General features: G+C 49.6%; 1 protein-coding gene across 15 annotated transcripts in view; it reads right to left on the bottom strand.

Annotated features, from left to right (window-relative positions):
• RPH3A (rabphilin 3A) overlaps positions 1–9,584 on the bottom strand; it is a 109,619-nt gene extending 100,035 nt beyond the window's left edge. For 2 of the 15 annotated variants that reach the window (XM_073312409.2, XM_073312410.2), the window contains exons 1-2: positions 7,995–8,118; positions 963–1,017 (exon numbers count right to left, since the gene is read on the bottom strand). In XM_073312409.2, the coding sequence (XP_073168510.1) occupies positions 963–1,017; positions 7,995–8,070 (131 nt within the window). In that variant the 5' untranslated portion in view covers positions 8,071–8,118. Of the gene's footprint in view, positions 1–962; positions 1,018–7,727; positions 7,796–7,994; positions 8,119–8,182; positions 8,809–8,882; positions 8,981–9,445 lie in introns of those variants that run through there. The other 13 variants (XM_073312412.2, XM_073312413.2, XM_073312415.2 and 10 more) reach the window with 12 other exon arrangements.
• Between the last annotated feature and the right edge of the window lie 3,766 nt (positions 9,585–13,350).

Below are 13,350 nucleotides of genomic sequence, written 5' to 3'. Positions count from 1 at the left end.
CTCATCCAGTGCACTAGGGAGGTGAAACCAGACAATCACCGCACTCTCAAATGAACTCACACAGGAAAATGATAAGAGACAAGAATACCACATCACTGGTGGGTGAACACTTTCCACAAAGCGACCATTCTACATCTGACTTATCAGTCCTCATCCTCCAAAGGAAACCTGAACACCACTTTCTAAAGACGAGCCTAGGAGCTTAAATTCATTACTCTGCTAGATATTGAAAATCATGAACTGAACAGAGACACTGGATTTATGGCTTATTACGACAATCTGTAACCCACTAACCCCCCTTTCTGTCCTAGGGCTGTAAGGGTTTTAATGGACCACTTCACCTTGAATGGTCCCCTAGAAGTACCATTAACTACTTATGCTGAACTATCTATTTGCTCTCGTACTTAGCTGTGACGCTCTCAGCACCCTTCCCAGACCGGAAGGAGAGCTCCTCTCTCTCACCAACAGACGTTGGTCCAATAAAGATATTACCTCACCCCTCCCCCTTCTCTCTGGCAGCAAGGAAGTCATTTAGGCTAAAACTTTCCCAAGTGGCCCCTGATTTCAGGTGCCCAATTTGAGACAGATGGAGCCCAATCTGCAGAGGTGCTGAGCACCAGCAGCTCCCGTTGACTTCAGCTGGAGGTGCTCGGCACTTCTGAAAATTTTCCCCCTACCCCCCCGTGTCTCAAGATGGGCCCCCAGAAAGTGAAGGATCCTCAATCAGGGGCCACTCAGGAAGATTTTGTCCTTATTCTCTCATAGACATTAAGGTCAGAAGGGACCATTATGATCATCTAGCCTGACCTCCTGCACAATGCAGGCCACCGAATCTCACCCACCCACTCCTGCAATAAACCTCTCACCTATGTCTGAGCTACTGAAGTCCTCAAATCATGATTTAAAGACTCTCTGTACCTCTGGTTTGCTTGCCAGTAAAATGGGGACGCTACCATACTTACCTATCCCGTGGGGGTGGGCTGCGGGCACTTGATTGTGATCCACAGGAAACAGGCCCTGCAGAAGTGCAAAGGATCATGAGTAATCACCAGCATTAGAATCCCTGCAGGCTACAAAAACCCAGCCATTTCTACAGGCTCCTGAACTCGAGCACCCGGAGTACGAAAGGGTTACAAGCCTACAATGCAGCCACCACTGGATCAATTCTCTGAGCTTGAAGGACAGCAAATGTGACAGCCATTCAGTTAAACAACAGGAGGACTAATTTCATGGCTACTCTTGCTGAAAAATCGCTGGAACGCTGCCCAGCCCATCTCTAACTGTGCGACCGCAAGGGTGTAACACGGCTCCCAAAGCACTTGTGCAAAGGTACCGCTTTAAACAAAATAAGCCCGTCTCACATAAATATCCCTCAGGCACACTCAGATCTTCGCCACCTGTTTTCTGCCCTCCTGTTTTCTCTTTGTTCCTATTCAGATCCAGAGGGACCCAATAGGGATCACAGTGCTAAGGAGTATTCCTCCTGCAAAATAAGCCTTGGTGGATACTGGTATACGGTCCTCTCCTTGCGACCTCTCCAGGATTTATCTTCCTGCATTTTGCATACCAAGTTCTGCAGAAAGAGATTTAACGAGCAGCTCTACGGCAACAGATTTTGGGGGATAAAACCCTCCCCGTACACTTCGTTTTATGGGTACCCCCTGATGGGCGTAGGTGACTATAGAAAGGCAAGAGAGACTATTAGGCCAGGTCTATACTACAGACGTATGTCAGTATAACTACATCGCTCGGGGTGTGAAAAATTCACCCCCCAAGCAACGCAGTTACACTGACCTTAACCCCGTGTAGACAAGGCCATGTCAACAGGATGGCTTCTCCCGCTGCCATAGTTACTGCCTCTCAGGGGAGGTGAATTACCTACGCCGACGGGAGAGCTCTCTCCCGGCGCATAGGAGCATCTTCACTTAAGCACGACAGCAGCATCAGTACATGGCACCGATGCAGCGTTTGACATGTAGACCTGCCCCCATTCTGCTCTCACTTACAGTGGTGTAAATCAGAAGTAACGCCACTGAAATCTTATTCACTCCAGACCAGCGCCACTGAAGTTAATGAAGGAACACCGGTGTAAGACCGGAATCAAGTCCAGAGAGATTTAGCTAATTCCCCTTTCCATACCCCCGTCTCTTTTGTTTAGCTAATGCCCTCTTGTTGGCATACGACTTCATTTACATAGCATGCGACATGCGGAAAATGTCTCTTTTCCATCAGTTTCCTGTCAGTCTCTAGACAAAATAGAACAAAGGCAGCTAAGCTGTGGTGAGCAGGACATTTTATTTAAGCTGTGCAGTGACATTTTTCAAGTAACTCCTTCACAAACCAAACACCATTAGAATGCTGTCATGTGAATGTTCTCCAGTTGATTAAGAGCAGGTGGGGGGGAACAAATCAGTCCTTGGTTCATATGACTGATCTGTGAGTGCTAGGCCTTGGGATCTCCAGCAAGACAATATTACGATGTAATTTAAGCCTGCATCATATTATTAAACCTGATGGCAGCATTACAGTTACTTGTCTCAAAGCTGGCTCGAAAGCACAGCTCAGAAGCAGTTCACTGCACGGCTATAATGCGCATCGCTGGATGCCAGCTCCTGCAGGGTAGCGAAGGCACCATGGCAAAAGGAGGGGGCAGGGGGAAATCACTCACAGAGCACCTGATGCCTGCCTAGAGCTGCGAAAATTAATTGGCTTTATTTTAAAAAAAAAAATTACATTCAGCAAAATGAAAGCTCCACAATCAGGTTGACACTGGATTTGTACAGGGAGAGAAGATTTGGAGACAAATGTTCAAGGGAGCCTTAGGAGAGGTCTGTCTGCAGAGGATTTGTAGGTGCATCTGATCGTCAACACAGATCGGGTAAATGCACCCGCAAACCAGGGGTCACGGTACCCCGGTGCATGTGCCATTTGGAGGGTCTTTTGAAAAGGGATCTCTTGGCAATATCTGGCTGCAGTGAAAGGCGCTCTCAGATACTACCGTCTCAGTATCTCAATAGCTGCCTTTCAGCCCCAGTGACCAGGAAAATGAGGAGAGAGCCAAGACCACAGAAAAAGAACACATTACAAGGTGGAAGAGAGAAACCTCAAGTGCCCTCCAAGAATTGACTTTTCCCTTCTCTGGTTTCCAGCTCCCTGTTGGCCCAGTAACAATTTTGTCAGCGGCTGGCCTGGGTCAGATATTAAAACAATCCAGAAATATAATCCTGCTGCCTAGACTAGAAATATCAGCGTGATGGTGCAATGACTGTGCATGGAGGACAAAGTCCAAAAGATGGCAACATTCAGTTCATCATCCCATGGTGATCCAGTGGCCAGCAAGGTACTGATCTGTTTAAAGTTTACCCACTTCTGCAGGCAGCTAGAAGTATTAACAGAATCGTTATCCTGAGATCAGCAGCTGGAATGAAGCCAGAAGACACCCCACTAGTCCATCAGAGTCAGGGACATAAATCAGCCAAGCTAACACCCACGGGAGTTGGTTTCCCAGGAAATCTTAGGTTTTGTGCCAGAGGATTAGGTGGGGTGAGAGGGGTGTGGTGGGGACAGGACCACCATTTTCTCTTTCAACACCCAAAAAACACAGAAGCAAAAATGTTTAATTTCGCGCAGATTTTGCCCTGCCCTTCCCCGATCAGGATTCATAAACAGAGCAGTACGTGGGCAAAAAGGGGGCCATACAAAAACATTTTGATTCCATTTCAAGAATCCCCAAATACTAAGCCCTGTTCACAAAGTTGGACGGAGGAGAAAGAGCTGTTCCTTAACATAGCAAGACATTTGTTGTGATGGGGTCAATAAATGCCACACTGGGCCTGACGGGATTAAAAGGCAATACAGGGCCCTGGTAGACCCACCCCTCCAGGCCTGCTGAGCTGGAAGGGTGGGTTAAAAGGAGCTCAGAAGCCAGGCAAGGGGAGGGTGAACAGGCTATTCCAGAGAATTCTTCCCCAGGAAGCCAGACAGAAGGTGGAGCTGAGAGGGGACCACAGGGTGGGTTAGGCCACTAGGCAGAGCCTTCTCCAACCATCATCCCCTTTGAGAACCAGCAGGTGCTGCTGCTTTGAACTATGATCATAGGTAGGAAGTAACCCAGGGTGGCACACTTAGACTTTCTCCAGAGAGGAATCTGCCAGTTTTACTTCCGCAGGGCCCCCTGGGGAGGGAGGCCCTGGGTCCCTCTACCATGCCCCACTTAAGGGCAAAGACCCAGATGCGACAGGGGAGGCCCAAACGCTCCCAGCCTAGGGTCCGGAACCAGGCACCACTACTGCCCCCTGAGAGAGAGACAGAGGGCAGAAGTCAGATGTGCTAATCTCCAAGCCCCCTATCACACGTTATTTTCCCAGCCTTACAAACCCAACACCATAATTAGTACCAGTGGTGACCCTTGTTCACAATTTCATTGAAAAGCCAAGGAATGACTCGAGATGGACCGGGAAGCACCACTTTGAGAGACATGCAATTGCTTAGACTCCTGCCTACTCAAAAATGAAGCTCTCTGCTTGCAGTGATTCATTACTAGCACCAATTATGCTGGTAATTTTCATCACAGATACCTGTGTACCAGGAACAGACTGAAGACACTCCGGTCATTCCATAAGGATCAACAGTTGTCAAATAGTAACTTTTAGTCACTACTAACTTGCATCCTATTCAAAGTGATGATGAAGCGTTGAAAGAGTCACATGTCATTTTCTGTCCCCTGACCAAGGCAGCCTCTCAAATCACTCCTTTAAACCCCAAAAGAAACTTCAGATCAATGATAGTTATTTTTCCAGTCAACCACATAGACTCCATTCCTAACCAATACGTCCAGCCCGTGCAGTTTCTTTCATCTTGCACGGCTTAATAAACTTAAGATCAGCAGGAATTTAAATTTACACACACACACAGCTCCAAATATTTGCTCATATCCAACTGCAAGGCTAGCAACAGCCAACCAAATTCCATCTTTAAACTCCCCAGAATCAAATGATGTACCATAGCCAGCAAGAATCAAAAATATTTTCAATTCAGGTGGTCTCTTTTTTGTAATACCTGTGAATTTACAAAGACATTACAAAAAGAGCAATTATTACTGGGAAATATAAATCAGGTACAACACATAGATATTATGTATATCCAGACCAGTTCCCTTCTTTCTCACTCACACATACAAAATACTTCACAGGTAACAGAGAGACAAATCAAGGCCACCATTTTGTTGAGCATCCTCAACTCTCTCTGGAGTCAGTGGAAGCGGAGGGTGCTCAGCAGAAGACTCTAACCTAGGGCAGCGGGGGAAGGAAGAAGAGTCGTTAGGTGTCTGTATCACTCCGTAGCACCATTTTTTTTTATTTTTTTTTTTCAGGAAAAGGAGCCAAAATCACTGAGACCAAGTCTAGGTTCTCCGGGCTTAGGGATATTTTGAGGCCTAATTCAGGTAATTTATTACCACCTACTGTCCTACTCCATTGATTGGGGCCAGTGCCAAATGAGGCTGCTTCTTTTCATTTATGTGAATTTCATGCTGTTGAAAAGTGCCAGATTCCAGCCTAGAGTCCCCTATTTAACCACAAGCCAGGCAACATCAGTGTAAACTTCCCCAGTCCTACCCCTCATAGCCTGACCTGGACAGAGGGGAGTTTAGTGTCCATGTCCATTCTGACCTCAGATTCTCTACTGAAGCTACCATTGGGGTGCCAGATGTGTTACAGACATCTATCCATCAGGGATATCCCAGGGACAGCACAGGGCCACCAGATGTTAACAGCTGTAGGCCACTGCTGATGTGAACAGGTGACATGGAGAAAGAAGAGCTCATGCTCAGTTACCAATTGCTGGAGCTATTGAGTGCTACTTCTGCAGATGACCGAGACGATGCTGGAATGAGCCAACAGCCTGCTACTGGTACAGAGTCTCTTTTCCAGAGATGCCAGAAGATATCAGAGCCCTGCAGCAAACAGCAGCCTGGCGAGAGAGCTCACAATGAGGGCAGTTAGAGGATTAACTGAGCGTGTCCATGCTGGCTTAGCAGCACTTGGGATTCAGTGATCGTTTCAGCAATTCCTAATTCGGGCCCAAGCCTAAAGCCCTTACTCTGTTTTACTCCATCCCCGTCCCTGAGGAAGGACTGAATCTAAACCTCATGAACTGCCCCTTATATCATAGCTGAATAGCAGCACCATGAAGCCCTAGGAGCGGATGAACAATGTGTCCTCCAATCCATCCCAGCATCAAAACATTAACAAGATCTATTTCCATGCTACATTACAGCACAAGCTCTGGCTATAAGTAAATAAACCCAATTATTCATCTGTTCTCCTTGTCATATCCATTGTGGAGAATTCTCCTCCTAGCTCTGAAAGCACAATCTCACAAGGGGGGGGCGGGGGAGGGAATCAGTCTACTCGGTGCATAGACCTCAGTATCCAGGAACAGCATAACACTGACAAAGTTCAAAGTATAGAAGCATTCGGGTAGAGCCATCTGGTTCAGATGGTTAAGTGGCAGACCAAACAAACGTTAATAGCTGAAACCTAGCTATTTGGTCCTTCGATTTTATTGATTTAAATACTGCCTGCATGCCTGCTGGAGAACAAGACAAATAAGAAGGCACAGAGAAGTTAAATAACCATGGCCTGATTTTAAATTACCTAGTTATGCTAGAAGGTTTAGCAGCATTACCACATTCCACTTGCTTTACTGCTGCATTTTGCCCACAGGAGTTAAGAGACTATGATCCTGATGGTCTTTTTTAAAAATGCCCGTGCAAGCTTTTGCACGCTCAGGGAGCATGGTGGAGGAGATACACTAGCAGAACAATTGAACAAATTTGAGAGCTACTGCATTAAAAGCCTTGGTTGAATAGGAGGCCAGGACCACTGCAATACACAAATCAGACTAGTGAACTCTCAGTTCCAGCCGGGATGGGGAGGTTTCTACATGGCCACCAACGTTATCATATTTTAAATGGTGTAGCGTTAGGTTGAGTTTGCCGTGATCAACTCTGATACAGTAACTACTGTTCGCTCTGTGCAATGTTCGCGCACCATTTGCTGTTTGCACTAAAATAGGAAGGTAAAGGATATCTGGCGTATTTAAAAAAAAAATCTAAGTTGTTGGACAATTTTCCCCTCGCTATATTTTGCATTGATCACCATGATCCCTGTATAACCACAAAATCCATGATCAGCATTTCTTTGAGACAGGAAATAGTTCATTCCCTCTGTCTACATTAAACTAGAATAATACTCTACAACTCATGCACAATTGGAGATGCTAATTTCACATACAAGTCCTGTTCTTTTGTAAAATCTCATGCTTTGTGAAACCAGTTTGTTAAAATCTGGGGTTGGGTGGGGGGTTTCTCTTTTCTTTTCTTTTTTTTAAACAAAAACAAAGGTTTTGATAAAAAAAACACCAGTAAAACAAAATGGTTACGTTAGCCACATCTGCAGCATTTTACCTCCCTGGAAATACTCCTAGAGCAGAAGTAGCCTAGCTCTTAGGCTGCTGACCAGTTTACATCACATCCATTCTCAAACTTTCACTACATCCCTCTATTTGCTAGGTGCTCCCCCGCAATACAGAGAATCAGGAGGTGCAATGAAAACATGCTGTCAGCTGCTTTCAACGGTTACATAAGAATTCTTTTTCTTTATGCTATTTCATTAAGCCCCCCAAACTCACCACCCTTAGGACCATGAACTCTGCAACATTCTCACCATGGCAACAATCTTCTGCCCCTCGAGAAAGACAAGCCAGCCAGCCAGCGGCAGAGACACTAGAGAATCTACAAGGAAAATGGACAGACAATTGCTACTGAAATCCAGGCAGGATGACCCCCTGCTCTGCTGAATTTTAAAATCCACCTGTTTCCTTAGACTGCACACATTTTTCATAGATCCATTTCCAAGGGCTAATGCCCCACCCTTAGCACTTCCCCCGATCTCAGATCTTTAGTCTCCGAAGCGAAAGACTCTTGTTCATACCTGTCTCACGCATGGAATATTCAAAATATTGGAGTTTAAACCTTGCCAGAGTTTTGGTGCAGGCGACAAGCCCCATCCACCACTCGCTCTCTTCCTTACCCTTCAACCCAGATTTTTACATGTGTTTAATATTTTAGCCACTAGAGTTATTTGCATCCATTCTTCCCCTCTCCCCCCGCCCCACTCACTTCAATTAGAGAGGGTGAGGTCTCGTTTTATGAATTAGAATAGCGAAAACAATAATGAAGCCTCAAAGGTTGATCTGGAACAAATGCACATCTGATTTCCCCCGGTTCACTGGAGCGAGATTAACCCATGAATTACTGATGGGCTGCAAGGTTCATTTTCTGTCCGGCGCAATCAGCATCCTCCTCTCCGCGAGCAGTTTTAAGACCCGGGCATCTGGTGCGTAAAGGACCCAGAATGCGGGACCTTCCCAGATGCTGACTCGAACCCGCTCCAGGCGCCAGTCAATCCAGCGCGCCCACCCCGCGGCAGACGCGGGAGCTGGGACCCGTCTGAAATGCCAGGGCTAATTTACAGGGGGGCTAGCAGACGTTACAGGCGTTCAGACGGGGATCCCCCCGCACCCCCTTTCCCAGGGGGGAGCCCAGCTCAGCGCGCAGCGGCTGCTGCAGGGACGCAAGAACAAAGGCACCATTCAAACGCTCCTAGACAAGTTTGGCCAGCGGGCGGGCGGGCGGCACCCCCCAATTCCCGAGCGTCTCCCCGCACAGCCCCAGCGGGGAACGCACCGCACCCGCCGTCCCCACCCTCCCGCGGGGGGACAAACCCCGCTCCGCGCCAGCCCACTCGCTCTCCAGCCCCGGCAAGCGAGCCGGGTCTGCCGCCGAGCTGGTCCGGCTCCCCGCAGGCGGGCCCGTTTACCAGGGCGGCGCCGGCCGGGAGGCTCCGCGGAGTTCGTGCCGCTTCGCCCCGCAGACAGAGCAGCGCTGCCCGGTGCGCGCAGGGCGCAGGCGGCTCCAGCCCACACCCCACCCCGGGACCCTGGTGCGCGCAGCAGGCCGGGGCTGAGCGCAGGAGGCGGATCGGGGACCCCCCGCCCCTTGCTCCGCCCGGCAGCCCTGCTGCAGAGCTCCAGCGAGCCGGGGGCGCCTCTCCCAGCCCGGGGAAGGGCTTTGCCAGCTGCCACCGGCGGGGGGTCAAAACTGGCCCCAGACCGATTCCAGCTGGGAAGTCACGCCCAGGGCCAGGCGAGGTGGGGGGGGGGGCAGGGAGTCTTGTGTCCCCCCCCCACACACACACACACCCTGAGCCAGGCTGCTGGGCTCTTGGGACGTGTCACTGCCTTGCCTCGCTCCCCCAAGGAGGTGCTGGGGACAGGGGGGTGGGGGCTCAGGGCCGCCCAGGCAGCAGGGGAGGGGAGGGGAGGGGAGGTGACCAGGGGAGCTGACGATCAGAACAGCGGAGGGTGTTTCCCTCCCACTCACCCCCTTGGCTCCAGACACACGAACAGCTTCAGCCCCAGCAGGAGGACACGATGAATAATCGCCTCGCCCCCTCTCCGGCCTGAATCGGGGCTTAACTTGTGCCAGGGCTGAGTCCCAGCCCCTCTGGGCTTGGCCGTTCATAGCCCCAGCCCCGCCTCTTTCGTTACAAGTTAAGCACTTGCCTGAATGCAGGGAGGGGTCTGCAATCCTCTCTCACAAGCAGTTGTCCCGTTGTTTTGCAGGGCGGTAGCTTCGGAGAGTCGCTGTACCCGCCCGCAGGGCCCCAGACTGCACCCAGGAACCCGGACTGCCGCTTCCCCACAGCTGGGAGTGAGGGAGGTCGCTTGCTCCAAGGTAGGTCGACCTGCTAGAGAGAGGAGAGCGCCACGGAATTTGGGAGTGATGCTCTGATCTGTCCAGTCTGCTCCAGCCCCCGGAAGGATCAAGGGGCCACATTTCCAAAAGCATCTAAAAAAAAGCCATTTAGGAGCCTACATCCCTTTTTCAAAAGTGACTGAGAGAGGTAGGTGTGAACCTAAGTGACACTGACATTCAGTGAGACGACTCCCAAGTAAGTAGGTTCCAGCACGTTCTGGCCCTTCTGAAAATTTCACCCTAAGCACCTTTCAAAGTGTGGGAAGTTTAATCAGGAATGAGGCACCCCTTGTGCCAGAAGAAGAGTGTCCCCTTATGGGGTCAGTCAGGAATAGAACAAGACAAGCCCTTAGTGAGTAGAAGGAATCAGAGGATCAGCACTGTTGTCTCCTCTCTTTCCCCCTTTGGTTCTGAGCCATCTTTAATATGCTGTTTGGTTATAGCGTTGTGGCTATAATCACTACCCCCTGCCTCCCTTAGAAACCAGCTGTTTCATCTCAGTGGGTTGCCTTATCACATACTTTAAACAAACCAGACCTTTGCTCAGGTCATTGGATACTGCAGCTGGCCCCAGTTTGGAGTCATAATCTGGATCAAAGTGTTTAACTGCTCCTTCCTTACAAAGTGGAGGGAAGCGCTAAATCAGAGGTTCTCAAACTGGGGGTTGGGACCCCTCAGGGGGTCGCAAAGTTATTACGGGGGGGTCAGCCTTCACCCCAGACCCCACTTTGCCTCCAGCATTTATAATGCTCTTAAATATATTAAAACGTGTTTAATTTATGGGGGGGGGGTCGCACTCAGAGGCTTGCTATGTGAAAGGAGTTACCAGTACAAAAGTTTGAGAACCCCACTGCGCTAAATGAATAGCATGCTTTCCAAGGACTACATCACCCTCTGCAGCTTCCCTTGACTGTTGGGTCATGCTGAGACAAAGCAGGCTGGATTGTCTGAGGTCAGACTTACCCTGACCTCTACCTCTAGGTCGGTCAGTGGAGATCTCTACGCCTGAAGTGACACCCGCTCTCATTGGCAAACCACCCCCAGCCTGGGGTATTTTCCTGCCTATTTCCTGCGGTTCTCAGGACAGGAGGCTGCAAGGGCACGGCGCCCTAACGTACGTTGTGGCCTGTGCACTTTCTGCCTGTTGTCTAGATTGTGAGCTCTCCAGGACAATTATAGCCACCACTTCGTGTTGCGCCAGGAACGAGTCTGTTAACTCCTCACACCAACAGTAATACGGCATGGGGCTGGGTGAGCATTTCAGCTGGGAAGTACGTCTCCTGGAATGAGTTTGCTTGGCCTTCGGATTTTTGACCACAGGGGCCGGGCAGTCCCCTTGTGTGGATTTCCATCCTGGATTCTGCTGCCAGGGATGCACCAGAGCCTCATGCAGATACACACCCTTGCTTCACTGGCAAACCCAGACCTTGCCACCTTAGCCGCCACACCGCTTCTGCTGGTTAGCATTAAACATGATGTCCAGCCCCCCACTAACGGAACAGCAGCCACGTGGATTTAGAGAAGTTGTCAGGGGCCTGAGCTGTTGTTACAAACTATTGAAATTCCTTTGCTTTGGACAAGGACAGCTGGCAGCTCTTCAAGAGCCCTTAAAGGCAGGATTAGCTTCCCTACACAAGGCCCTCCTGTGGCAGCCCAGTTTATGAAAATTATTCTGTCAGGCTGAGGTGGCCTCACCTGGAAGTGACAGCAATCTTTTCAGGATATGATTGATTGATTTTAGTGATGGACAGATCTTAGGAACTGCAGTGGGGCCTGGCTGCAAAGCCAGAGTGCCAGAAGATTAAAACAAAGAGAACCATTGATCCAGTACCCTAGAAGCTGAAGTGTCCAGGGCTTTACCAAAATGAAACCTTCAGGAGTCTGAAACCACTCCCCATCTCTCAGGAATGAAGTCTGTAGTAGAAAGTCAGTCCAATCTTGCCTCCCTAAGATGATCTTTAATTTAAATTACTTGTGGCTACTTTAAGATACACTATTCTCAGGGGCAGTGTAAGCCGCCCCCTGTGCACACATGCACTAGTGAGTCAGAAGAGGTGCACCAGATACCAACTGGGCTCCCTCTCTTACCCAGAAGATTAGCAGTTCAGAAATGGGGAAGATGACAAGAGTCCCAAATGAGCAGGGGGAAGTTGTGGGGCATAGGATTTGCCCACATGAATTTGGATAGATTTGTGGTTTTAACGTGAATCCGGTGCTTCTGTCCATGTTTCTCTGTCAGTGCAAGGGCTTGGCTGAAATCCAGGGTGTGCGAAAGCAACATGGATCAAAGGAGAAGAAAAGAAAGAGGTCTCGTGCACTCTTGGAAGCGGTCCTGCTGAGTGTCACACAGGGCTGTCTCTGGTGCAGTTATACCAGATGTCTCACGTTCAGAGCTGCCAGAGATACACAAACTGGAGGGGGTTGATAGGGAACAGCCGTGAAAACCCAGGGGCTGAGGAATGTTCGCATTAAACAAGCTCAGCTTGGCCAAGCAACAGCGAAGGACGGCAGGACAGCAGGCTACAAATACACGAAGGGCCGTCAACACCATGGAGGGAGAGCAGGGGAGGGGTTCAATTAGGCAAATGGAATGAGTCCAATAAAGGGGGAAACAGGCTGAATATGAAGGAAAGTTTCCCTACAGGGAGATGTTTCAGGGCCTGGAATAGCCTCCCAAGGGTTGAAACCCATCTCTAGATAGGTTTAATACTAGAGCCTCCATAAAACACTAGTAAAAGATACCATAGGGAACAATCCTGCACAGGCTGTGAGATGGACCAGATGATCGAACAGGCCTTTTCCATCTCTACTGTCCATTAAGCCTTGAGTTATAAACAGCATTAAATGAACATAAACAACCATTCTTTCAGGGCTGCTGTCATCATGTAACGTGCAGGATGGTGCTAAGCTGCCTCCGCATCAAGTGAATGATGATGTTCCTAGGGTGACAAGCGATAAAATGCTCCCTAGAGTGATGCAGGGAACCTCCCTTTAATAAAAAAGCCAGAGGTGCAAAGCAGTTAGAGAGGAGGTAGTTTTATCTTATGAGGCTCAAAGGGCTGGGAGCACGGTGGAGACAGCCATGGCGTGCGGGTGGAAACAGATAACATTACACTGAGAGCCTCTGGTGGCCACCCCCAAAGAAATACATCCAGATCCCTCATCAGCCAGTGGAGCATTGCCACGGTGCAGGGCAGACAGGTCAAAGGCAGACAGGTCGCCAGTCACTGCTGCCATCTGGCTAAGAATTGTGCACACGCGCTCTGATTTATTCCCTGGTCCGCTCGTTCATCTTGTCTACCTGTTAGACTGTGTGTGCTTTGGGGCAACGTCACTGCATTCCTTGCCCGGGGTGCCCAGGTGCCAGGGCCAGGCCTCTGCATTCATCTGGCCTCTGGTCTGCAACATGCCGACATACCCTCTTGTGACTGGACTGGCGTGGGGGTAAGGCCTCCGGCTGAGCCCTGGACAATCCACCCTGTCCAGGGCAGTCAAGTGAACACAAATGAGTTGTCCCCAGGGTGTGGTGA

The sequence above is a fragment of the Lepidochelys kempii genome, chromosome 15, assembly GCF_965140285.1.
Source record: "Lepidochelys kempii isolate rLepKem1 chromosome 15, rLepKem1.hap1, whole genome shotgun sequence".
NCBI classification, from domain to species: domain Eukaryota; kingdom Metazoa; phylum Chordata; order Testudines; family Cheloniidae; genus Lepidochelys; species Lepidochelys kempii.
Note: the sequence above shows the minus strand (reverse complement) of the source record. Positions and strands in the feature narration are given on the sequence as shown.